Raw genomic sequence first — 26271 nt, forward strand, 5'->3', positions numbered from 1 at the left:
TGGGTGAGAATGAGACTCTGTCCCAAAAAATAAAATAAAATAAATTCAAAAAACGAATCCCAGTCCTGATCGCTGGTATTTCAGCTTACCTTCCACAAAGCAATCATTAATAAGTTTCTTTTTGTTTATTTATTTATTTGTTTTTGAGACAAGGTCTTGCTCTGTTGCCCAGGCTGGAGTGCAGTGGCACAATCACAGCTCACTGCAGCTTTGACTTTCCAGGCTCAAGTGATCCTCCCTCCTCAGCCTCCTGAGTAGCTGGGACCACAGGCGTGTGCCACCACACGCAGCTAATTTTGTTGATTATTATTTGTAGAGACAAGGTCTCACTATGCTGCCCAGGCTGGTCTCAAACTCCTGGGCTCAAGTGATCCTTCCACCTCAGCCTCCTAAAGTGCTGGGATTACAGGCATGAACCACCATGCCCAGCCATAAAGCTTCTTATATAGCCTTAGAGAAGTACAGAGATATTCTCCTCAAGTATGTATATATGTATACGTGCATAAACATATATATGCACACATACATACATGCCTTTTAGAAAGATATAAATGGTAGTGAACTCACCACACTTTTCTGTATCTTGCTTTTTTCCACTTAATTTAGTCTAAAGATCATTTAGTGACAGTACATATAGATCTTCCTAACTACACAGAGACATTCCATTATATGAATATACTGTAATTTACTTAGTGGACTTGATAGTTATTTTTAAACGAAAAAAGCAAAGTAAGATACAAACCCATTTGCATGGTGCCCATAAAGTGGAATGTCATCATTAATTTTACTATTTTTGGTTAAAAAATTTTAAATATATATATACCTAGAAAAAGTTTGAAAATATATATGCCAAAATTTAAAGAATGGATAACTCTAGGAGATAGAAGAGGTGGAACACTTTTATATTTATTTTTTCTTTCCTATTTTTCAAATAATCTCAGTGAATACCAAGTATTTAATAGTTTCATAACAGAATTGTCTTATATGCCAGAAAACAAATTCAGGAAGAAAGCAAGCAGCATGTAATTTTCTTGTGCTTCTAAATGACATGTATATTTCCACTCTGAAATTTTTTTAAATGTTGAAAAACCAAATATCAAAAATATACTTTTCTTTTGTAAAGAAAGTTGATTTCCAGGCAATGTAACAGTGAAAGGGATGGATACCTGCGATGGCAGGATGATAGTTCACAAGTACAGTCGACAGCCGGGACCACGGATACATGCAAATTGTAAATTTCTGCATTTAGGCAAAAAAACTAAATAACATAAATGTTCCTTGATAAGAAGATCAATGAAATAAAACAGTGTCTGGCGCTTTTAGTTAAATACAACCGCCACAGTAACTATCATTAGGAGTTGGTTGTTAAAGGTGTATTAGCACACATACCATTCAATAGCTAACAGGGAGGTGTCCGGCTCCCAGTCTAGAACGTAAGAAGCTGAAAGTCACCACTCCATCTTAACAATGAGTAAAAAAGCTGAGCAAACTGAAAAAGCAACTCCTCTTCTTAGATCTGTAAGAGAACTGAGGTCACAGGGCAAACTGCTGCCCCCCATATTGAAGAGATCAATAGGGAAATACCAGAAATCCCCAAGCAGCAGCCTCCGTGGGAAGCAGTGCTCGGCTAGGAGGGCCTGAACTGTAACTGATGCGTGCTGGAGGTTCAGTGTGGGCAGCCTGAGAGGTAAGAACTGCAGGGGCCCAGTCACTGGGGGGCCCACACCTTTGTGAATTGTGCCTCAAGGAGCAGCTCCACTAAGTCTTCATAGTGAATATCAGAGAAAAATCCACTCGTGCTTCTGGCAGGGGGAGCGGAAGAGGAACCACTGTGAAACATGCCAGAGCATTCTGTGCTTAATAAGATCCACATACAGGATAAACTAGTTAACCACAGCCTCACCCATTGGGATGTTTTGTTTGTTTGTTTGTTTGTTTGTTTTATATGTGTGTGTGTGTGTGTGTGTGTTTCTTTTTGAGACAGAGTCTCACGATCCTTCTGCCTCAGTCTCCTAAGTAGCTGGGATTACAAGCGTGTGCCACTACACCCAGTTAATTTTTGCATTTTTAGTAGAGACAAGGTTTCACCATGTTGGCCAGGCTGGTCTCGAACTCCTGACCTCAAGTAATCTGCCTGCACTGGCCTCCCAAAGTGCTGAGAGTACAGGTGTGAGCCACCACATCTGGCCCCCATTGGGGTTTTATGAGAGCCTTACCTACTGGGGGCAAGGGAAATACCAAACTTCAACCCACTGTAGCCATCCTGTCTCACCTACAGAGGAGTAGGGGAAACTGAGAAGCACTGGGGAAATTCACAGGCCAGGGGCACAAGCTTGCTGAAAGACTGAGACCTGATCCCAGCACTATAGAACATTTGTGGCCGCATGGGCCCCACAGCACCAAAGGCCTATTTACAGCAGTTCTTTTTACCCAGTCCACCATGTCTGGTATCAAGAAAATATCACAGTACATACTGAAAGGCAAAAAACCCCACAGTTTGAAGAGACAGAGCAAGCATCAGAACCGGATTGAGATGTGGCAACTAATGTTAGACTTATAAGATCAGGGATACAAAACAACTATGATTCACATACCAAGGGCTTTAATGTTTGAACTAGACAGCATGTAAGAACAGATGGGTGATGTAAGCAAAGATAAAGAGCCAGAAAAGAAACGTTAGCAATCAAAAACCCTGTAGCAGAAATGAAGAATGCCTTTGACATGCTTATTAGGAGACTGGACACAGCTGAGGAAAGACTCTCTGAGCTTGAGGATATCTCAATAGAAACCTCCACCATGGAAAAGCAAACAGAAAAAAAAAATTAGAAAAAAAAAAAACCATAATGGAGCATCCAAGAACTGCAGGACAACTTCAAAGCAAGAATTGTGGGGCAATTATACATATGTAATGGGAATACTAGAAGGAGAAGAAAGATAGAAAGGAACAGAAGGAATATTTGAAACAATAATAACTGAGAATTTCTCCAAATTATTGTCAGACACCAAACCACAGATCCAGGAAGCTCAGATAACAACAAGCAGGATAGATGCCAGAAAAATGACACCTTGGTATAGCACTTTCAAACTACATAAAATAAAAGATAAAGAAAAAATCCTGAAAGAAGTCAGAGGGGAAAAAACACATTACCTATAAAGGAGCAAAGGAAAAGAGTTACATTTGAATTTTCAAAAGAAAATGCAAGCAAGAGAGTGGAGTAAAATATTTAAGGTGTTGACAGAAAAAACCTACCAACCTAGAATTCTGTACCCTGTGAAATTATCCTTCAAAAGTGAAGCATGAATAAAGATTTCTCAAACAAACAAGAATTGAGTGAATGTGTTGCCAGTAGATATGCCTTGCAAGAACTGTTTTTAAAGAGTTCTTTACAGAGAAGAAAAATAATATAGGTCAGAAATTCAGATCTACAGAAAGAAAGGCAACGCACCAGAGAAGGAATGGCAGTAAACTTAAAACTTTTATTTTTGCTATTCTTAATTGATTTAACAAATAACTGTTTAAAATAAAAACAATGTATTTGATCATTTTATGCTTATGTGTGTGTGTTTACATACACTTACAATGCTCATGTACAAGAGAAATGAATCACAGCAATGATACGAGGAACAGGAGGGAGAAATAAATATTATTTTGTTATTACAAGTACTCATACTGCTTGCAAAGCAGCACAGTTATTTGAAAGTGGGCTTGAATTCATTGTAAATGAATATTGCAGACTCCAATGCAACAAATTAAAAAAGTAAAAAAAGAGGTACAACTGATATGCTAATAAAGGAGAGAAAATAGAAAATAAAAAATGCTCAATAAAAACCACAAAAGACAGAAAAAGAGTGAAAGACAGGAAAAATAACAAAAAACAAGGGCAACAAATATAATAAAATAATGCAAATATGGTAGAATTTAACCTGACTCTATCACACATCACTTTGAAAATTAATGATGTAAATATACAAATTAAAAATTTTAAGTTGATAAAATAAAACAAGATACAACTATATGCTGTTTACAAGAAATCTACTTTAAATATACACACACAAGCAGATTAACAGCAAATGAATGAAGAAAGAGATAACATGCTAACACTAATCAAAAGATATCCATATTAATTTCAGAAAAAACAGACTTCAGAGTGAGAATAGTTATCAGAATAAATAGGGGCATTACATAATGACGAAGGGGTCAATTCCCCAAGAAGACATAATAATCCTTAACATTACATGCACCTAACAACAGTGTCAAAATACATGATGCAAAAACTGACAGAAGGAGAAGTAGATGAATCCAGTATTACAGCTGGAGACTTTAACACCCCTGAATCAGAAATGGACAGAGACAGCAAGCAGAAAATCAGTAAGGATATAACTGAACTTAATAGCACTTAATGGCACCATCAATCTACTGGATACAACTGACATCCACATAATATCTCAACCAACAACAGCAGATTACACATTCTTTTCAAGCCCACAGGGAACATTCACCAGGACAGACCATATTCTGGTCTGCAAAACACACCTTAACCAATTTAAACAAATAAAAATCATACAATGTCTACTCTCAGGCCACAATAGCATTAAGTTAGACATCCATAATAGAAAGATAGCTGGAAATCCCAAAATACTTGGAGATTTAACAACATACTTCCAAGTAACACTTGGGTCTTAGAAAAACTCTCAAGAGAAATTAAAAAAATATTTTGAACTAAATAAAAATGAAGATGTAATTTACCAACATTTGTGAGATGCCGCAAAAGTAGCACCTACAGGGAAATTTATAGCACTGAATGCATCGATTAGAAAAGAAGGAAGATCTAAAATAAATAATCTAAATCTTCACTTTAGGACACTAGGAAAAAAAGAGCAAATTAAATGCAAATAATAAATAAAAGAAAAGAAATAGAAGAAATCAATGAAATTGAAAACAATAGAGAAAAATCAATGAAACAAAAAAGATCAATAAATTAATCTTTAAAAAGATCAATAAAAATCATATGCTTCTAGCAAGCAAACTAAGAAAAACAGAGGACACAAAGTACTAATATCAGGAATAAAAGAGGGGGCATCCCTGTATGTCCCATGGATGTTAAAAAAATAAAAGAATATTATGAATAATGCTATGTCCACAAATTTGATAACCCAGATGAAATGGAACAATTCCTTAAAAGACAATCTGCTAAAACTCATACAAGAAGAAATATATAATTCAATAGGCCTTTATCTATTAAAGAAACTGAATAACATTTTGGGAGGCTGAGGTGGGCAGATCATTTGAAGTCAGGAGTTCAAGACCAGCCTGACCAACATGGTGAAACCCCATCTCTACTAAAAATACAAAAAAAATTAGCTGGGCATAGTGGCGTGTGCCTGTAGTCCCAGCTACTTGGGAGGCTGAGGCAGGAGAATTGCTTCGACCAGGGAGGCGGAGGTTGCAATGAGCGAAGATCGCGCCACTGCACTCCAGCCTGGGTGACAGAGCGAGACTCCATTTTAAAAAAAGAAACTGAAAAAATAACTAATAAACTTTCAAAACAGAAAGCACCAGGACCAGATAGGTTCACTAGTGAATTCTACCAAACATATAAATGAAGAAATTATACCAATTCTCTACAATCTCAATACTTCGCAGAAAGAATATTTCCTAACTTCTATGAGGTTAACGTTACCCTAATACCAAAGCAGACAAATCCATTGCAAGAAAATTACAGACCTATATATCTCATGAACATAAAAGCAAATATCCTCAACAAAATATTACAAAATTTAATCCAACAAGGTATAAAAAGAATTATATACCACAGCCAAGTGGAATTTATCCCAAGTATGCAAGGCTGGCTCAACATTTAAAAATCAATAAATGTAACCTATCATATCCACAGGCTAAAGAAGAAAAATCACATGCTCATATCAGTAAATACAGAAAAAGCTTTTAACAAAATCCAATACCCATTCATGATAAAAACTCTCAGTAAACTAGAAATAGAGGGGAACTTCTTCAACTTGATAAAGAACATCTACAAATAACCTACAGTTCACCTAATTACGAGAAACTTAATGGTGGGAAACTTTAAACTTTCCCACTAAGATCAAGGACAAGGCAAGAATGTACTCTCTGCCCCTGCTTTTTAACATCATACTAAAAATATTTGATAATACAATAAGACAAGAAAAGGAAATTAAAAGTGTACAGATTGGGAGGGAAGAAATAAAACTGCCTTTGTTTACAGATGACATGATCATCTATTTAGAAAATCTGAAAGAACCAACTGAAGAACTTCTAGAACTAATACTTGATTATAGCAAGGTTGCAGGATACAAGGCTAATATACAAAAGTCAATTGCTTTCCTATATACAGGCTGAGTATCTTTTATTTGAAATGCTTGAGACCAAAAGTGTTTTGGACTTCAGATGTTTTCAGATTTTGGAATATTTGCATATACATAATGAGATATCTTGGGTATGGGACCCCAGTCTAAACACAAAATTCATTTGTGTTTTATATATACCTTATACACATAACCTGAAGGTAATTTTATACAACATTTTAATAATTTTGTGCATGAAACAAAGTTTGTGTACATCGAGCCTACAGAAAGCAAAGGGTATCACCCATGTGGACCATCTGTGGTTGTTTGGCATTAGCCTCACTTCTGACTCTGAATTTATATGCTACCAATAAGCAATCATTTTCTTACAATTATTCACACATAAGTATTTAGCAGTAAAAAATATGACATATTATTAATACAGTGAAAAAAATTACATGTTCAGAGTAACTAAGCGGCACAGTAGCCTCTCCAGAATACCTGTATCAGCTGTTAAACAACAGCAACAACAAACAATGGCAGGCTTTCAGTCTCTACCTATGATGCTGTGCTTTGATTAAAAGGTAAGTGTATACTTTTTTTTTTTTTTTTTTGGTGCAAGGAAACATCAGAAGTGGTTAAGGGATCAGTAAGTGGGTCCTCTGTGGATGAGGAAACATTCTGCTGGATGGCTTTTAAAAATATTTTTCTGCAGTCATCTGCCTCATCAACAATGGTCATAGCAATCTCTCTTTTCACGTGGAGAACCTGCCATTGGCATGTGCAGCCTACACGTGTGCCATTTTATGACCCTTTATGGTTGTGCTTGCATGGGGGAATCTGGGCATGTGTGGAAAATAAATATCACAGCTGAAGGGGCCTGGGAGGGTCTTTTTTCCCTTGAGGATGTTGAAGAAACTGTGTGTTGTGTGCCTTCATTTTGACTACAACCCATTACATAAGGTCAGGTGTGGAATATTCCATTTGCAGCATCATGTTGGTGCTCAAAAAATTTTGGATTTTGGAGCATTCTGGATTTCAAGTTTCCAGATTAGTGATGCTCAACCTGTACCAGGAATGGACAAATGAAATTTAAGTTAAAACATGATACAATTTACATTAGGTATAAATGTAAATGGTATCATGAAATACTTAGGTACAAATGAAATAAGTATAAGTGTAACAAAATATGTGCAAGATGTATATAGGGAAAATTAAAAATCTCAGATGAAAGAAATCAAAGGAGAACTAAACAAATAGATATTTCATGTTCATGGATAGGAAGACTCAATATTGTCAAGATGTCAGTTCTTTTCAACTTGTTGTATAGATTTAACACAATCTCAATCAAAGTATCAGCAAGTTCTTTTGTGAATATTGACCAACTGATTCTAAAGTTTATATGGAGAGGCAAGAGACCTAGAAGAGCCAATAAATATTGAAGGAGAAGAACAAGGGCCAACACTACATGACTTCAAGACTGAAAATAAAGTTACAATAATGAAGACAGTCTGTTATTGGCAATGCAATAGACAACTAGATCAATGGAATGGAAGAGAGCACCCAGAAATAAACCCACATAAATACAGTCAGCTGATCTTTGACAAAGGAACAAAGACAATACAATGGAGAAAAGATAGTTTTTAAAATAAACAGTGGTAGGAAAACTAGACATCCACATGCAAAAAATCTAGAAATAAACATTCCACCCCTCACAAAAATGAACTCAAAATAGATCACAGACCTAAATGTAAAATATAAAACTACAAAACTCCTAGAAGATAATGTAGGAGAAAATCTAGATGATCTTGGGTTTGGCAATGACTTTTTGGATATACCACCAAAAGCATGATCCACAAAAGAAAGAATTGATAAGTTAGACTTCATTAAAATTAGTAATTTGTACTCTGCAAAAGATACTGTCAAGGTAATGAGAAGACAGGCTACAGACTGGGAGAAAATATTATCAAAAGACAACTATGATAAAAGATTATTATGCAAAATACACAAAAAACTCTTAAAACTCAACAACAAGAAAACAGTCTGATTGAATGGTGAGTCAAAGACCTTCACCAAAGAAGACACTTCACCAAAGAAGACAGTGTAGTGTGTAGTGTGTTGATGAGGATGTGGAGCAACAGGAACGCTCATTCACGGCTGGCAGAAATGCAAAATGGCCCAGCAACTTTGGAACAGTTTGGAAATTTCTTACAAAACTAGGCATGCTTTTACCATGCAAACTAGTAATCACACTCCTTAGTATTTATCCAAAGGAGCTGAAAGCTTATGTCCACACAAAAACCTGCATATGGATGTTTAGAGTGGCTTTATTTATAATTACCCAAACATGGAAGTAACCAAGATGTCATTTAGTAGGTGAAAGGATAAACAAACTGTGGTACATCCAGATAATGGCATATTACTCAATGATAAAAAAGGAAATGAGCTATTAAGCTATGAAAAGACATGGAAGGACCTTAAATGCAAATTGCTAAGTGAAGGCAACCATTACGAAAAGGCTACATATTGTATGATTTCAACCGTATGACGTTCTGGGAAAGGAAAAACTATGAAGACAGTACAAAGGTCAGTGGTTGCCAGGGGTGGTGGAGGAGGGAGGGATGGATAGACAGGTCAGAGGATTTTCAGGGCAGTGAACCTACTTTGTATGGGCCTATAATAGCAGATACATGACATCTCCATCAGTAGACTCTGCACCAAGAGTGACTATAGGCTTAGAGTAATAACGATTTGTCAATATAGGCTCATTGATTGTAACAAATGCACTAACTCTGGTGAGTGATGTTGACAATGCAGGAGGCTTTGCATGTAGGGGCAGAGGTTTATGGGAAATCTCTGTATCTTCTGCTCAATTTTGCTGTGAACTTACAACGGCTCTAAAAATATAACGCCTATTTTTTAAAAATCTAAAATAGCACCATAGAGCAATGAAAATGAGCAAACTACAGTGCCCTACAACAACATGGGTATAGCTCACAAATATAAAACTGAGAGAAAACAAAGTTGGACACAAAAATAAATCCTGCGTGATTCCTTGATGTGAAGTTCAAGAGCAAACACAACTCATCTGTAGTGTTAGTAGACATGCGGGAAGGGCGGGCTGGTAACTGTCAGAGGCACAGGAGCCCCAGTATCCATCATTTCATCACTAGGTAAGAATATATTCTGTTGGCCGGGTGCAGTGGCTCACGCCTGTAATCCCAGCACTTTGGGAGGCCGAGGCGGGTGGATCACGAGGTCAGGAGATCGAGACCATCCTGGCTAACACGGTGAAACCTCGTCTCTACTGAAAATACACAAAATTCTCCGGGCATGGTGGTGGGTGCCTGTAGTCCCAGCTACTCGGGAGGCTGAGGCAGGAGAATGGCATGAGCCTGGGAGGCGGAGCTTGCAGTGAGCCGAGATCGTGCCACTGCACTCCAGCCTGGGCGACAGAGCAAGACTCCGTCTCAAAAAAAAAACCAAAAAACAAAAAACAAGAATATATTCTGTTTGTGATAATCATCAAGCTGCATAATTATGATTAGTGAACTTTCTGATATGTTATGTATAAGTATTAAATATATATTATATATAACATAATAAAAAAAATTTTAAAAAGGTAACAGTCTATCCAGTATGGACAAGCAGCAGCATGCCTTGAATGTTGCATTCAGTGCTAGCATGTCTCTACAGGTCATCTGTGCTGCAGAAGTGGACCATCACGGAACAGTCCAGAACCGAGTCATGGCAAGCCAGGGAAGGAGGTGGGATGGCTCAGCCTGGGAAGTGAGAGCGCTGTGGGGGCCGTGATCATGTCTTTAAGCTTTGACATCATTACCATGCTGAAGAACCAGGCTTATTTTCAGTCACCCAGGAGGGTGGGATTTGCACCAAGGACCCCATGTTACTGCGATGTGGGCAGGCTCCCTGTGAGGCAGGGCTGTCCAAAGATGGGTGTACTTCACAGGCCAGGAGTTGGCCATCACTACTAGTGTTCAGCAGGGTCAGGTTGCTCCTCATCACGTCACCAATATATTCAAGCATCTCCTAAGTGCCAAGCCCTGGGATGGGCCTTTGGCTGAGGAAGAAACTATCCCCTCCCAAGGAGGAGGAGGGGGCCTGTGGTAAAGAGAAGGTCAGCATCTGGTATTGAGAAAGCACATGAAAACCCCACCAGGCTGCCATATGTGGCGTCTAAAACCCAAGCATGTCGAGTGTCGTGCTACTGTGAGATTAGTGAATGAGCAGTGGACCCTGCCATGGCTCCATCTGGCTAGACAGGCAAGTCCAACATAGACCTAGCTGCAGTGTGGTGGCACCTGGCAGCAGGCGTCTGTTCTGGCTCAAATATCAATGTGGGAAATTCTGGTTTCTGTGGCTGTGTGGGACCTCAGGAGGGCGGTGGGATCTAGAATGCTCCTATTTAGTCGGCAGTCATTTTGGTGTAGAGGCTGGGCTGGGAAAATACTGGGGTGCAGGAAGTCAGCCACTCCCTGTACCTAAAAATCCATAATTAACTCTAAGAATGTCAAGGAAGGTTTCCCCAGCTCTGCCTCTAACCCAAACTCCCACAATAATTACAACCTCCAAAGAGGAATGTTTGAGTGCTGGGCAATGAAAACATTCACTGTAGCATGTTAGGGCTACCAACATAAATCTGGTGTGTTCTGGAAACAGTAATGATTCTCCACCCCCAATGCAGGACCAGGGAAACAATGGCAACTTTTCATGGCTAGATCACAACAGGACTCTGATTTGTCCTCATGTTACAAAAACCTGGAGCCATTGCTTTCAGAAGGACAAGGAAGGAGGAAATAGCTGCTTCACAGACTCATTAGTATATGGAGAAATACCCCTCCTCAAAACACCAAATGGGCTTTGTATATGAAGACGGCAAGACTGATCCGCATGGCATGGACCTGCGTGTTAAGTTGCTGCTTCACAGAGGAGGGCGTCCCCAGGGTCTCCACTCACTGTCTCCCAACAGATGCACACTCAATACCGGAGGCTCCCAATGGCGGAAGAGGAAAGCCATGCTGAAGGGAGCATACAGGGACAACGCCTGTGCCCTTGGCCCTGATAGTGCTGTGCTCTATGTCACAGGTCAGGAACGTTTTCTAGAAAGAGCCAGAGACTATTTCAGGAGTTGTAGGTCAATTACTCAACCCTCCATTGTAGCATGACAGCAGTTATGCATACATGAATTATGGCTGTGTACCAATAAAACTTTATTTACAAAAACAGTTGGCAGGCAGGATTTGGTCAGAGAGTCCTAGTCCACCAACCCTTGCTTGATGTAGATGAGTGAACTAAACCAAACCAGAAACCACAGGCATCACCAAGAGTCAGATGAAGCAGACAAGTTCCTGGGCCAATATGCCAGCATTCAAGAATTATATGAATGAAACTTGTTTCCACAACATAATTTCTCTTTCAGATACAAAGCTCAATTTCATTTACAGGTTTCATGTCAAGTGCTCATTACTCACTGTGGGCCCGTAGACTTCCATATGCTGTTTTCCCTATTCCCTGGTATTTCCAAGTTTTGAAAATACACCAAATGCCGTTACCATATGGCAGTGGCTCTCCTTTGTATTCAGGTGGTCTCAGGGTGGTCCTAAATGATTGTAAGCCTGAGCTATGAACATAAAGTGGTTATTAAAAAACTATATCACCTTTCTTCCTAAGCTTCGTAAATAATACATTCACAAAGGATTCAGGTGACATGGTAGGACCTGCCATCTACAAGGGGTCTTTAAAGTGCATTTTAAACTCATTTACTAGCTCTTCCAAAGTCTGTGTTTTCACTTCCACCTGGGGAGAAGGAAAGCCACAGACACAGATGCGCCTTTGTGAAGAACAGAGGCTGCGGGGCAGGGTGCCGACGCTCGCCTTCCCTGTCCCTTTAGGATGCCACTGGAGGTGGCTGGCAGAGCACACTGCCCTTTGACACCACTATAAAGGCACATCTTGGCAAATATCGCAGCTCACATATCAGGCATTTGGGAGCTCAGCATGAAATGCCACGATCACTGAAAACCTTGGAGAGCTCCCTCAGCAGCTCTGGATAAACCCACATCCAGTGCCTAAGATTTCCCTCTCCTAAGTCAACTGTGTGGAAGAATCACATGTAAAATGCCAGAAGCAGTCCCTGCCTGGCCATGAGTGGCCCACAGCCCTGCTCTCCTGGAGGCCACATGAACGCTGCGCCACTTTTCTGGCTCACATGCAGTCGAGTGGTTTCCTAGAAGCAATAACAAGCTGGAGCCCAGAGAAGGCCCCTGACCCTGCCGGGCCCCCTTCAGCCTCTGGGCCTGCAGGGTAATGGGCTGCCTGCTCCACCGCAGTGACCCAGTCTGACACAGGCAGTATCCATTGGCGGCACACAGGTCAGCCACACACACAGGGCCCAACCACTCTGTGTCGCAGGGAGAAGGGAAAATTAAAAAGGGAATAGTTCAGAAACTCCCTCAGCCTTTTGGTGCAGAAATAACCCAAAACTGTGCCTCTGACAGCCGACTGCCATCTATGGTGGGGCACTTATGGAACTGTTAGCCACCATCAGCTCCCCCACCCAGCGGGCTGGCCCTGCATCTTTGTCCTGCTGTCACTGAGACTTTGGGGGGCTCTGACTTTCCAGAGCATCTAGGGGCTTCCTCTGGTGTTCCCATCGTGTTCACGTATCTGAACTCCAGAGGGAGGCAGGGGCCCCTCAGGGGGTCTCAGGGCTGAGGGGAACCTGCGGCCACAGGTGGAAGAGGAGATGTCAGAGGTTACACCCTCTCACTGCCGGCAGCTCCCACTGCACACGGACACACGCATGCACACACGGGCAGGGGAGACTCTCTCGTCTTGTCTCCACGTCTTTGGGTTCTGAGTGCCTAAGGGCAGTGCACTCCACAGCATCCCTGGCATTGGGCGCGCAGTCTAGGGTTGATAAACGTCTGAAGAGTGAAGGAATGGACCAAGAAGCCTGGGTGAGGAGACAGAGGCACTCTCACCCAGCAGGCCTGCCAGCCCTGGCCAGGTGACACAGGGCACCCCACTCCACTGTTAGGGCTTCCCTCCACGTCCCTCCAGGCGCCCCTTGCTGCCCTATGTTGGGGCCAGGCGGTGGTGGGGTCTCAACCCACCCTCAGGCAGGCGGTGTCACGTGACTATGAACACCTACCTCTCAGGAGAAAGGGTGTGGACAGGGAGTCTCAGTGTGGGGTGCTCCCTCCCACAGCGGGAGAGGGTAGCCCCCACCTCCAGCAGAGATTTGCTGAGGACGAGGGTCGAGCTATAAATATGTGAGGGCACCCAGGCTAGGGAAGGCAGCCATGCAGGCCCAGGGAGGCAGTGGGCTCGGCTGCAGGGAGAACCCACCAGGAGGCCAGTGCAGCTGGGCAGGCAATGAGCCGGGGGCCGGAAGTGGATCAGGCCCTTGAGGGAGCAAGGACTGGGTGAGTGGGGCCTTGTGGGCAGCACCAACTTTGCCATGACTCCGGGACAGGTGGGAAGCCACTGAGGACTCTGAGCAGAGGCTCCATGTGGCACAGATTTGAGAGGTGGATCTGGCACCCAGTGGAGAGCAGGTGGGGCAGCTGCAGCGGCCAGGGCCAGGACCGCTCCCAGGAGCCAGGCGTGCTCATGGAGAGGAGCTCACATTCTGTGCAGGTTCTGAAAATTTCTGGCAAAGCTTCAGATACAGCCCAAGCTTTGCCTGCAAATCAAAACGGTTATCTGTGCAGTTTATCCAAACTCCCTTTGCTGTCAGAAGGGGCTGGGCGAGGGTGGTCTGTAGTGGCTAAGAGGGTGCTCTGCTCCCCTCTGCCCCGTGCCCTGAGAGTTGAGCCTCCTTCGTGGGAGGCATCATTGTGCACAGAGGTGGCTGCAGGTGCACTGAGCCTGGGAGGAGAAATCCACGAAGCAAGGAGCCAAAAAGGAGAACTGGTTCCCTGAGTTTCTCGGGTAACTTCAGGGTAAAGTAGCCCAAGAGGGGTGCCCAGGAAGGGAGACAATGACGTGGAGCTCTGCACAAGCTTATCTCATGATACGAAAAGAGGTAAAGCTAAAGTTTCCTCATCTTCTCAGCCCCCAAAGTCATCCCAATTCTCAGTCAGGAAGAAGCAGAGATGACACTGCAAATTTGGAAGCTTGCCCATCGCCTGGCTCTGCTGGTGAGGGGACCGTGGCCTCCACACAAGGGGCTCAGCTCCACTACCCCCAGGCAATCCTCTCTGAGATTTAGCCACCAGGAAAGTAAAAGCATAGCAGACCAGTCCTGCAAGTTCTCATTCTCCATGCAGTCTGTCTTTAGAAGGGAGGCTTACTTTCCTGCGAGTATTCTGGGCTAACATAAAAAGTGATATGTACCATCTGATGGAAGTGCAACTTTTCCTGAGACAGGAAGAAAGGAGAGGGCAGACAGCAAATATTTATTGGAATGCCTATTTTGAGCTTGGGTTTTAAAATGCCTTTGCTCATGTAATCCTAATATCAACTCCATTTAAAGTTAAAAAAAGCAACTCAAACACTAAGTAAATGTTCGAGTCACCATGCATTATTAAAGAAAAGTGCCATGATTTGAATCTGTGTCTACCTCATGCTAGAGCCTGAACTCTATATTTGATTTTTATCCATCTATGTCTGTCCCTAGGATCAGAGGAGCAGAGTTTGAAATTAATGCTAGGTTAATTCACAAAGGTAAGACTTCCCATACTTTTGAGAAATGATTAAACGTTCAGCAGCATAAGAAGGTCACGTGGAAGAGTCTTAAGGTCTGACCAGATCAGGACAAATCGAGGGTGAGATGAGGGTTAGGACAGCACAGTGGCTGCAGCCACCAAGCCCTGTGGCTCCTTCGCATGGCACACCTGGTGGGGATTAGGGCTGATATGGCAAGCCTGGGGGCCCCGCTGCAGTCATGTGCAAAAGTGATTCCATGATCAGTGGGCACTCTCTGAGAAAACCCCGTGGCCTCTGAGGATTCCTGAGCATCCCAGCTGGAACTCATGAAAAGCAGCGTGGGCCCTGCATAGCAAATGCAGCTGCCTGGCAAGGCGATCACAATGTTCTCATTAACTGAAAGTTACACAGAAGAGGTTCAATAAACCCTTGCCGAATCTTGCAGGTGAGCTGAGTAAGACAATATAGAGTTAGCTGCTCAAACAATGGAGTAGTTCACATTCTTCTCCTGCGCTCCCAGCCCTAGGCTCCACAATTTATTTATATCATGTGATCCTCGGCACCCCCCAGAGTACACACTGGCATCCTGAGACTGGGAAGGCGAGGTGCTCCTGGTCCAGCAAGGTTATGTGTCACCCTAAGTCACACAGCTGGCATGGGGCCCTCACTGCAAGGCCCTGCCAAGGCCAGCCCCTCCCAGGTGACTGGCCCAGCACGTGTGGAGGCTCCTCAGAAACCAGCTGGCAGAGCTGGGCCCACAGCTCTTCCTGCCTGTTGTTTTTTTATTTGCACATGCCCAGCTTTCTGGAGTCGGACTACTAAGAAGTAATAAAATATCATTTTTTAAAGCTGCTTTACAAAAACTGATTATTCATTCTCTTCTGAAATAAAGCAGAAACTAGATTTTAGAAGGACTTTAATTAATGCCACTTTAACAGGACTATTCAAAAGCAAACACCAAAGGTAAAAATCTTGCTCTGATCCACCTACTTTAAACTCCATCAGTCTGCCACAGTGATGCTGTATAAAGGCAGGTTATACCATTGTAGCTTTCAGAGACCCTTCTTTCCTCTCTGACTCAGGAACGGAACATATCCAAAGAATAAAAACATTCCCCAGAGGGGAGACCAAGCTGGCATGAACCAGCACCTACGCTGCAGCACTGGAACCATTTGGTTCCTGGAGGTCTGATTCACATGGAGGTTGTCAGAGCCAGTGTGTGCGTCTCAGCTGCATGCCAGGCATGGGGGAAGTAAGGTGGGTCGGACCCACCGTGGGGGAAAACAGGAACTGAGCGGAGAGTCACGTGGAGTTGCCCATGTCTCTTGGAGCCTTTATTTGCGGACACTGAGGAGTGAGAGATGCGACAGGACAGGACAGGTAGCAGGGGTGGCCATTCTCTGCCCGACCTCACCCTGTGGGGGTCAGAGGGTCAAAGTGGGCACAGGAGCATGGCAGGAAGGTCGTGTCACAGCACAAGTCCCTCTGGGGATCACACCCAGAGGCCTCTAATTCTCCACATTAACTCACAGGATTCAAGTAAAGAAAGTCCTTGAACAAAGAATCTGTGATATGACACTTCCCCCTTGTCTGCTGTGGAGCCGTCACAGATCCTGTAACAGGAGATGCTGGGCCTCCCGTGGCTGCCGCCTCTGACCTCAATTCAACCAAGAGGTCACCTTCCAGAGAGCCTGGGCAACCATGTCCACCTTGATGGTGACATTGCCCACTTGGGAACAGATGGACACCTGCTCGGCTACCCCCACCCCACATGCCAACCGCAAAATGAGTCTAAGCCTGACGGCTCTAATTTCACTGTTTCTTGTGAAATATGGAACATGGAATTCCATCACTGACTACTCAGGAGCCCACACTAAATGTCCGGCCTGCCCCTGGTGATCCGATGCAGCTCGTGAGCCTCTGGCCTGTCTTCTGCACATTCTCCACTGGCCTGTCTCCCGCACCTGACTCTGGGCTCCAGAAGAGCAGCAGGTCTAGTACCCGACACAGAGTCAGGGCCCGGTATGTTTCTGTGGAATAAATGGGCAGGTGCCCTTTGTCCTCTTGTCCAGTGGGCTCTAGCCTTCAGCCTGGGGTTGCACATCCTGGGCAGAGGCCCATGGAATGCAGCAGGTTATATGGTGATGACAGGAAAGGCAGGCAGTCACTTCTGCCCAGAGAAGCAGGCCTACCCAGAGGCTCCAGGGCCCTGCGACAGCCCGTTCACAGTGGGTTCTCCCGAGTGGACAGCCTCCGCCTGTGAGGCCCCTGGAGGAGGGCCTTGGCTCTGCAGCCTGGAGCCCGCCAAGCCTGGAGGAGCCTAGAGCCATTATGGAGTCTGTCTCCTTAGCAAGGCCCTGACCGGACCCTGAGAGTTCAGAGGTCCCTGCTCTTGGTCACGAGTGACCACCTGGGGCACCAGTGGTCCCAGGTCTTCTCTTAGGGGGAAGAGTCCACTGGGCAGAGAAGCAAGTTGGGTTTCTGTGTGCCTAAAAGTAGCCCCAGGAAGCTGTTGCTCTCGCCCTCCGACTGAGTGGGGAGGGAGGGAGGCACCAGTGCAGTTTCCCGGGAAGCTGTGCAGCCAAATGACAATCGGAATTAGCATCAGAACACCTTGATAAAAGGAAGGGAGAAGGAGTTGAATCCCTGAATGAAAAATAGATTATTCACTGTCAGGCTGAACAATAGAACAAGACATAAATAGCAGCCGTACGCAGGACATGCCAATTTTGCTCAAAAACACTGTGCATGGTTCTCCTACCGCCCTCCAGAGAGTGCCACCGTCAAACTCTGCACTCAGCAGATGGGGGAGAGAGCAATGGCCTCTCAGAGGCAGGAAGGATGTGGGCTTTAGAAGCAGAGATTCGAGTTAGAATTCTAGTTCTGTTATTTGCAACTCTGTGCGTGTGTGTGTGTGAGAGAGAGAGAGAGAGAAATACTGACACAGAGAGACATAGGCAAGACAGAACGAGTGAGGAGAGAGAAAACAACAACTTCTGGGCATCTAAAATACAGTGAGGCCGACATAAGGGAAGAATTCCCTGTGTAGGGGGGTGGGAAGAATGCTGAGTGTTAACATCAGAGATCTGCATTAGGATTCTGGCTCTGTCATTTACATCTGGGGGTGGCGGGGAGCAGGTGCAGCAGTGGCAGGGGATGGAGGAGACACAAGAGACAGGAGATGAAGATGGAAAGGAGGAAGGGGAAGCAGGAGGGAGAGAGGACCCAGCAAGCAGCCTGGATAAGTTACAAAGCCTCTCAGAGCTTTGGTTTACACATGGAGAAAACGAGGTTCCAACTACTTCCCCTGGAACCTGGGACAGCTGTAAAGACCAAGTGTGAGCTTATTGGCCGAGCACTTGGTGCAGATGATTATTCAACAGCAACTGCCAGGACAGCCAGAACCAGTCTCTTCTGCACCTCACCCAACCCTCCTACTCAATTTCACCTGTCAGTGCTATTTTGTTTGCTCCCAAATGTTTGCTTCACAGGGATCCCTATGCACCAGGGTGGCCCTGCCTCAGGTGCCCTAGAGGACAGGGCTGTGATGCACAGATGTGAGACCCCAGCTATCATCTCCCTGTGAGCTGACCAGGGTCTCTGTAGCAGTTTCCCCTGATGAGCCCCTCTCACAGGACCCCAAGAGTCCTGGAAAGGCGTCATTCTGCTGCACCTGGCTTAGAGCCATGACTCAGGTTAACTGAGGGTTCTGCTCCTGGTGCTGATGGAGGCTTATATTATCTCAAGCTCCTATGTAGCTCTGGGCTGGAGCTGTGTGTCAAGCTGGTGCCCTCCATAGCATTCAACCAAAAAAACCGTCACCCCATTCATGGAAGCACAGGGAGGGAGGCTGGGTCATTTGCCCAGGGTTCCGGGAGGAGCCAGGATTCAGACTCTGAAGAAAGACTGTCTGGCTATAGGTCTGTGGCTGGGAAGAGCCCTGGGTGGCACAGAGGCTGCATGGGCTGGCGGGGCCCACCCCAGGGCTCACCTTACCTTGGTGAAGGTCAGACAGTCCTTGTCTTGGTCTTTGTCCTTCATCTCGAAATCATAAAGTGCTTTTCCCTGGGGCGGGGCGTGTGGCAAGGGCTGGATGCACTGGATATAGCTGGCTGGGAGGAAGCCCTGTGTGCCGTGCAGCTCGCCGTGGTACCACTGTTCATCCACCTTGCGCCGCAGGACGATGATGTCCCCCTTGTTGAACTTGAGGTCACCAGGTTCCTTCCCCTCGTAGCTGTAGAGGGCCTTGCCATAGGGAAGCAGGCAGGGATTCTGCAAGCAACAGACAGCATGTGGTCACCGGGCATGCCCCTTCCCAATGCCCACAGTGGATCTGCCGGGGCAGGCCGGGGCTTCTCAGGGGCTTTCTGTGTCCTGGGGGTGCATACAGAGTGCCCCGCAAGTGGAAAATATTTTAAAGAAACAGCCTGTCACAGGAACACGCACATTCTGAGGCCCCACTGAGATAAGAGGGTCCCCATCCTAGCCATTCCTCCTAAAAAGGACGCTGTCTGGGGCCTTCCACACAGACAACCTCATTCTGTGCAAAAAGGACTCTGAAGTAGGTGCTGGCTTATCTTCATTTACAGATGGGGACACTGAGGCACAGAGAGGGAAAGTGACTTTCCTAAGGCCCACACCTAGGAGCAGTAGGTAGAATCTGAACCCAGGGGGTCTGGGCTCGGAATTTCTTACCCAATACTCTATGCTGAATCATTTTGCACTGGTTCCTATTTCTCAGGGATTTTAGTCTAAGAAGCTGCCAGATTTCTAGCAAGTATCCAACCATTTTTTCTTTACTTCATCTACTGAATAGTCACAGCAACTCAGAGCATGCTCCAGGGGTTGAAGCTGAGCAGCAGGTGTGCATGGCATCCGTCGTGCTGAGCGTTCCACTCAGCGGACTCATGGCCAGCGGCACACACACGAGGACGATGACAAACAGCCTGTGTGGAGCACAGGGGCCATGCCCAGGCGCAGGGGTTCTAACAAGCAGTCCCCGGCCATCACAGACCCCCAACCATGACACACAGCTTTCTGCTGCATGTACTTGTAGCAGTCTGTTCCAGAAGTACAATTGTTCAAGGGCATAAGACTGTATCCTCCTAACATTAGTGATGTTCTTGTATCCGTCAGAGGTTAACCAACCCATCTGCACCTGTTCTGCCATCCTTGGTCTCAAACCATGACTAGCTCTGAAATCCAAACAAGATTCTAAGCTGCTTCTGCTTGTCAGCAATAAGGAGCCTGTCAAAGAATCCCGAAACTGATGTGATGTCTTCTTCCACTTCCTGGGCTTCTCTAACTGGCCCTGTCTCATCAAGTCCATCTGGCCTCATGGGCCTCTCTCCTTTTCCTTTATGGGTGGCCAATACCTGCTCAACTGTGGGAGCTTTGCCAGAGGTCAATCCTGTGCTAGAGGAAAACCAAAGGAAAGCTTTGCATTGTTCGGGTGTCAATACCCAACGATTTTCCTACCAGAAGCCGCATTTTCTCACCAGGGCTGCCTATGCCAAGGAGTTCTTCAGTATTCGAATCAATCAATAGAAGCACAAAAGCCTGACGCAGTAGTACATCGAAAAACTCTTTGTAGAGGACTTAATAGCATGTTGGCAACTCAATCATTCTACATTTATGTTTCAGCAACGTCAAACGACAGCAGTTAAGAGACAGCCTGCTGGCAAATTGACAAACAGCCACCACTAACCAATTAAACAGTAACACCAGAGGATTTTTCATTGCAGAACTCGAAGAGAAAAAAAAATCCGTTTGCTTCCAATAATACTCATTCTGGATAGCTTTGTAGTGCGAGCACAATAGTGTGTAACGAGCCCCAATTTTAGAGAGCGGAGGCAAGGGGTAATTTGCAAGACAAGCACTGTGATCAGAAAAAATGGGAAGGGGCAGTTGGCTGCAGGCCATCAGAATAATTCCACTGCCACACAGGGGCCACTCAGCTGCCAGCCAGGGAATCTTAATTTGGGACAATTTGGTCTGAAGATATTTTTTGGCTATCACAACCGGAAGGTGGGGTGCTACCAACATGTAACAAGTAAAGGCCAGGGACACTGCCAAACACCCTGCAATGCCCAGGACAGCCTCTGCCACAAAGAATGACCCGGCCCAGAGCATCAGCAGGTTAAGAAACCCTGGCCCAGCCTGTTTGGTTAAATTTACAAAAAAGACAAATTAAGGTTCCCTGTTCTAATAGAACTTAGTCTATGAATACTTTAAAAGTTAAATATAACATTTATTTTCATGATGGGAGTATTTTCACTATTGGCTACATGGAGACACTTAGATATCCATCAAGGCAAGCAGTTTTAAAGGGATGTAAGAAAAGAACATGCTGTGAAGTTGAAAAACCAGCCTCAACAAGATGCACACAAAAAACCTTTATTTGTCAGGGAATGACTCCATTTCCTTTCATTCCCAAATCACAAGGGTGAGGCTTAAAAGCCGTGTTATAAGAGCTACAGACTCGGTGGCTGTTTGGCGACTTTTGCTACCATTGGTAACAACAGTGGGCAGGAAGGGCCAGCTTTGCACCTGCCTACACGCTGCACTCCCTTCTGCGGCCAGCTCGTGCTATCTGAGCACACACATCTCCCTGCAATGCCCCCGAGAAGGGGACACTGTGTTTCCTTTCTGGCCTCCCCACCATCAGCCTTCTCTAGACTGGTTGACATAAAGGCCACCTGAAGACCCCACGCACACCCACATTGTGTAACTGCGGCCCCAACTTAGGTAGTGTGGCAGGTAAAGCTGGGGTGCAGAGCCAGAGAGACTGAGGCATCTTCCACCAGGCAGCCTGGGGCTGTAGGCCACCACCCAGGACAGAGACACGGCGAGACACACACTCCTGAGTCACGGGGATTCTGTCTTTCACGAATTCTCCAGAGGGACCATGGCCTCACTGGTATCAGCACTGTGGCCTGCAGGCCTCCCTGACACCCCCCTTCACTGATGCAGACCCCAGCTAAACCTGCCTCTGTGCCAGTGGCTCTCAAATCAACCTGTGCCTGTGATGTCCCCTCTGATCATGGGACTTGATGTGAACCCAGATGCCTGCTTGACGGCTCTGCTGGACGTCTGCAAGCTCCTAGAGGCTGTCTGTCCCTCCAGCCCTACCTCCTCTGGCCATGAAATCCCCACTCAGCTGCTCGGCAAGGACCTTCAGTCATCCCTGTGCCCACCCTTTCCCTTGGCCTGGGCACTCCTCCTGCCAACTCCACTTCTGAGCTTTCACCCAGAGGGCCGTGCACCCTCCCACTCCCACTGCCTTGCCTGTCATCTCTCCTTGCACCCAGTGCAAACCTCCTCAGTGGTCTCCCGGCCCATCAGCCTGTCATGGGCTGGATGCCCAAATGCAGGGCCAAGCTCACGCACCTGCTGCTTATGAGCTTCAGTGTCTGCCTGATGACCTCAGGGGATCCGAGCTCCTCGGCACGGCAGCCGAGGTCCCCTACGCTGGCCTCAGCATACCTGCCCAGCCACGGCAGACAGCATCTTCGGTCACGAGAAGTCTGTGCTTCTGGAACCTGGAACATGCAGGGCTTTGCAGACAGAGCTCCATGCTACTTCCTCTGCCCTTCTCACTCCCTCCAGAATCCACACTGCTCCCCCGTCACCACCTGTGCCCTCCTAATTCCATCAGCACCCATCAGCCACTCACCAGCCATCCTAACTCCATCAGCCACCTTCCTAATTCCTTAGCTTCTATGCCACTAAGGCCCCCAGGAAGAGACTATGCTGTTCACTCTGATGACCCCAGGACCCAGGAGTGTTCTCCCTGCGTAGCAGGTCCCCTCTATATGCTGTTAATTCAAAGGCACTCAGGTTAGTCCTGAGTCAGGCCTGGATGTGGATACAGGGGGGAAAGTTAGAAAAGAAGGATCTGGGGACGGGTATGGTGGCTCACGCCTATTATCTTAGCACTTTGGGAGGCTGAGGATGGAAAATCACTTGAGGCCAGGAGTTTAAGGCTAGCCTGGGCAACACGCTGAGACCCTATCTCTAAAAATAATATTTTTTTAAAATAGGCATGGTGGCAAGTACCTGTAGTCTCAGCTATTGGGAGGCTGAGGCAAGAAAACTGAGTGAGCCTGGGAGTTCGAGGCTGCAGTGAGCAATGATCGTACCACTGCACTCCAGCCTAGGTGACAGGGCAAGAACCTGTGTCTAAGAAAAAAAAAAAGGAAACCAGGGCAGGAGCAGGGCAGAAGCAGGGGCAGACTGGAGATTGTACGCCTGGCCACCTCTCCACAGGTGGTAACCCACCTGCTGGCCCCAACCCACCTGCTGGGCTCGAGTCTGGGACTGAGAGCATGATTCTTGGAGCAAGCAAGCTGTGAGAGCATGCGGGCTCAGGTGGGGCCTGTTTGCTTTGCTGGCTGGTGAGCCAGGAGGAGAAGTGGGGAAGGGTAGGGGACAGAGAAGGTGGGAGAGAGAAGGCAAGAGAGCTCCCTGTATCCCCATCTCATACTGCCAGACTCAGATTGGACAGAGCAAAACCAAGAGGGGGAATGAACCTTTTTAAGATGCAGGACACATTTCTGAGGGAAAGAAAAAAAAAGAGTCAAGGAAGATGCCGAGAGGCAGTTTATTTGGAGGAGCAGAAGCAGCCAGAAACTGGATCTCATCAGGAAATGCTCACATGGGTGACACCCGGCACCTCCAGAGTCTTTCATCTTCAAAGCCCTTTATAAGATTAACTAATTAGTCCATGGAAGGGGCCTACGGCAGGCAGATGCTATTATGGGGGAGAAAAGACTTCTGCTGATTTCACGGCAGCAACCTGGAGGCCTCTATGTCCCAGCCTCCACACCCACCCAGGAGGGTGGGCAGCTGCTCCAGAGCCTGTTTGCTTTCTGCCCACAGACGTGTTTGCAAGAACTTCTCACACTGCGGCGTGCTCCCCTTTAGAGGAATTCCATTCAAACATTGTCACTAAGCCGCCATTATTTGGGCTCAAGACATTAAGAAAAAGAAATAAAAGAAAAAAGGAAAACCCATCTGGGATGCCTACAGGACAATTAACATCAGCCACCCCTGCAAGGCATTAATAATAATTAAAACTTATAATGTCAATTTCATGGCTCATTACTCAGATGTGGCACACACATCTTCCTCTGGACTTAATGTCCTACCCGTGGAGATGGCGCTCACGTGGGCACAACGGCGCCATCTCCGGCTTCTACTGGAATCAGGCATGTGGCAGCAGGTTCTAATGAATGTGCTCCTGACACCCCTGGTTGGGACTCTCAGGCAAGCCGTACCCCTGAGTAAGGGCGGGTGCCAGAGTCGGCCTGCAGCGTGGGGAGGGCACGACCCCAACTGGCCTATTCCAGACCTCCCAGCAAGCTGGGGTGGAGAGCGTGGAGCACCGGCTCCCTGTGTTTAAGACCCTAAGGATGCAATCTTTCAAGGAGAGCACTTGCCACGGCTCTCACCACCTGCTTTCAATGGAGGGCCCCCTTCACGATTAGCCCATCAGGACAGATTCTCGCCTGTTTTGCTCACTGTTGGATGCCCCGCTGCTGGCCTGACACAGATCATACGCTCCATATATCTACTGAATGAATGAACACACAGACTAGCAAACCAGTCCCCTGGGACTGGGGCCTTGGCTCACAGCCTCTATCTGGCCCATTATTTTTCCCAAAATATGAGATTCACAGTCCATGTTGCCCAAGATCCTATTGCTAATAGCAGCTGGGCCTGGAGGAATGGGGAAAATCCCAGGTATGGCTGATGAGAAGTGGGGCATTCCAGCCAGAGGCTCAGCCCATGCAAAGGCCCAGAGTTATAGATGGACACAGAGTCTGCCCACCTGCAGTCTCCAGACCTGTATAGCACAGCATGTGGCCAGCAGAAAAGTGTCAGGAAGATGAACACATTCGTCCATAGGCCCCGGAGGGTGAGACCCTAATCGTATACACACCAAGCACTGCGGGGTCTGAGAATGGGTCAGAGACAGCTAATGACCCCTGATACCCACTCTCTGCTTCTTTTTTCTGTCAGAATATTCCAAATTTCAACTGACATCAAGCTTCCAGCAGAAGCCTTCATTTTGCAGCCTTGCCTGCAGGCAGCCCTGGGTAGGTGTCCACATTTCTGTCCACAGAATGCAAGTGAAAGTGATTCCTGCACATTCTGGAGCATGTTTTATGATGACATGCATAAGGAAATCTGCCTTCCCACGGGCTGCATGGGAGACACAGTAGGGTGGGCCAGTTTTTCCATCAAATATTATGCTCAGAGCAAAGGGGGAAGAAACCTGGGTCTTGGGGTGACCTTGCAGAACACACCCCCATACCATGAAGTAAGAAAAAGGAAACTTGATCTTATCTGAGCCAACACATTTTGGGATCTCATTCACAGCTTAGCTTATATTCTGACTCACTCAGGAAGTCTCAGGTGTATTTACAATTTCTTTAGCTCGTAAGCATTTTTCAAGCCAAGGCATTGACTTTCATAGCACTGTTGAGGGTTATCATTTATGTGCTGTCATCTTTGAAAAGCACTTTCAACTCAGAGACTCTCAGATTTAGAAAAGGCACAACTCTTGGCCTTACCTTATTTTAAATAATGCATTTACCAGAGTGTATCCCATCTTCCACTTTATAGATTTAATCCGCGATGAAGAAGTTTGTTACTGTTATCACACTGCAACCAGAGGTTCCCAGGTTTTTGTTTTACAGATAATTATATTTCGAGTTCCTCTGTCCCTTTTTCTCATTCAAAGCTGCTTGTTGGGTCCAAACTTTTTGTTTTGTCCCCTCTTTTCTTCTGTCAGTTTCTTCCTTTCCCATATTTGCACACTCATTCATCCAAGAATTGATGAAGAATTGATGAAATAAGACAAAGGATGAAAACACGACTTGCCCTTCAAACACAGGGTGACGAGGCCACTACTAAGCTGTTGCGTGGATGCAACTGTGAAGACATAAATTGTCTACAGCTAAGAGCTGCCTGTAGCATTTTCATGTTGCAGCCAGATTGGAGAGGATTTAAAAGCAAATTTTTTTTTTCTTCCTTTTTTTACTTTTCCCAGACTTTGTTGTGGCCTGTTTCCCTGTTGCATCAAAGCAGCGGTTAGGTCATCTGTGGTGGCCTTAGAATGCACCTTTTGACAAAGTACCTTGGGCTTAGTTTTCCCATAAAGCAGAGATAATCAAATCTGCCCTTCCATGCTTCTTAGTATGCTGAGAATAAAACTGATGATACGAAAAGAGCTTTGTGTCTCTTAATGAAGAAGGAGCTATAAAAACAATG

The 26271-nt window shown here is 45.7% G+C and overlaps 2 protein-coding genes across 2 annotated transcripts in view; one reads left to right on the plus strand and one right to left on the minus strand.

Moving 5' to 3' along the window:
* SH3RF3 (SH3 domain containing ring finger 3) overlaps nt 1-26271 on the minus strand; it is a 374465-nt gene that overhangs the window by 137425 nt on the left and 210769 nt on the right. The window contains exon 2 of the mRNA XM_034953589.4: nt 18991-19266. Coding sequence (XP_034809480.2) covers nt 18991-19266 — 276 coding nt within the window. The remainder of the gene's footprint in view (nt 1-18990; nt 19267-26271) is intronic.
* On the plus strand, nt 22022-22710 carry LOC100968977 (uncharacterized). Its single transcript, XM_008959192.2, is given in 2 exon segments — nt 22022-22313; nt 22316-22710. Coding segments are annotated over 2 exon segments (687 nt in total).

The sequence above is a fragment of the Pan paniscus genome, chromosome 12 (genome assembly GCF_029289425.2).
Source record: "Pan paniscus chromosome 12, NHGRI_mPanPan1-v2.0_pri, whole genome shotgun sequence".
Taxonomy (NCBI): Eukaryota; Metazoa; Chordata; class Mammalia; order Primates; family Hominidae; genus Pan; species Pan paniscus.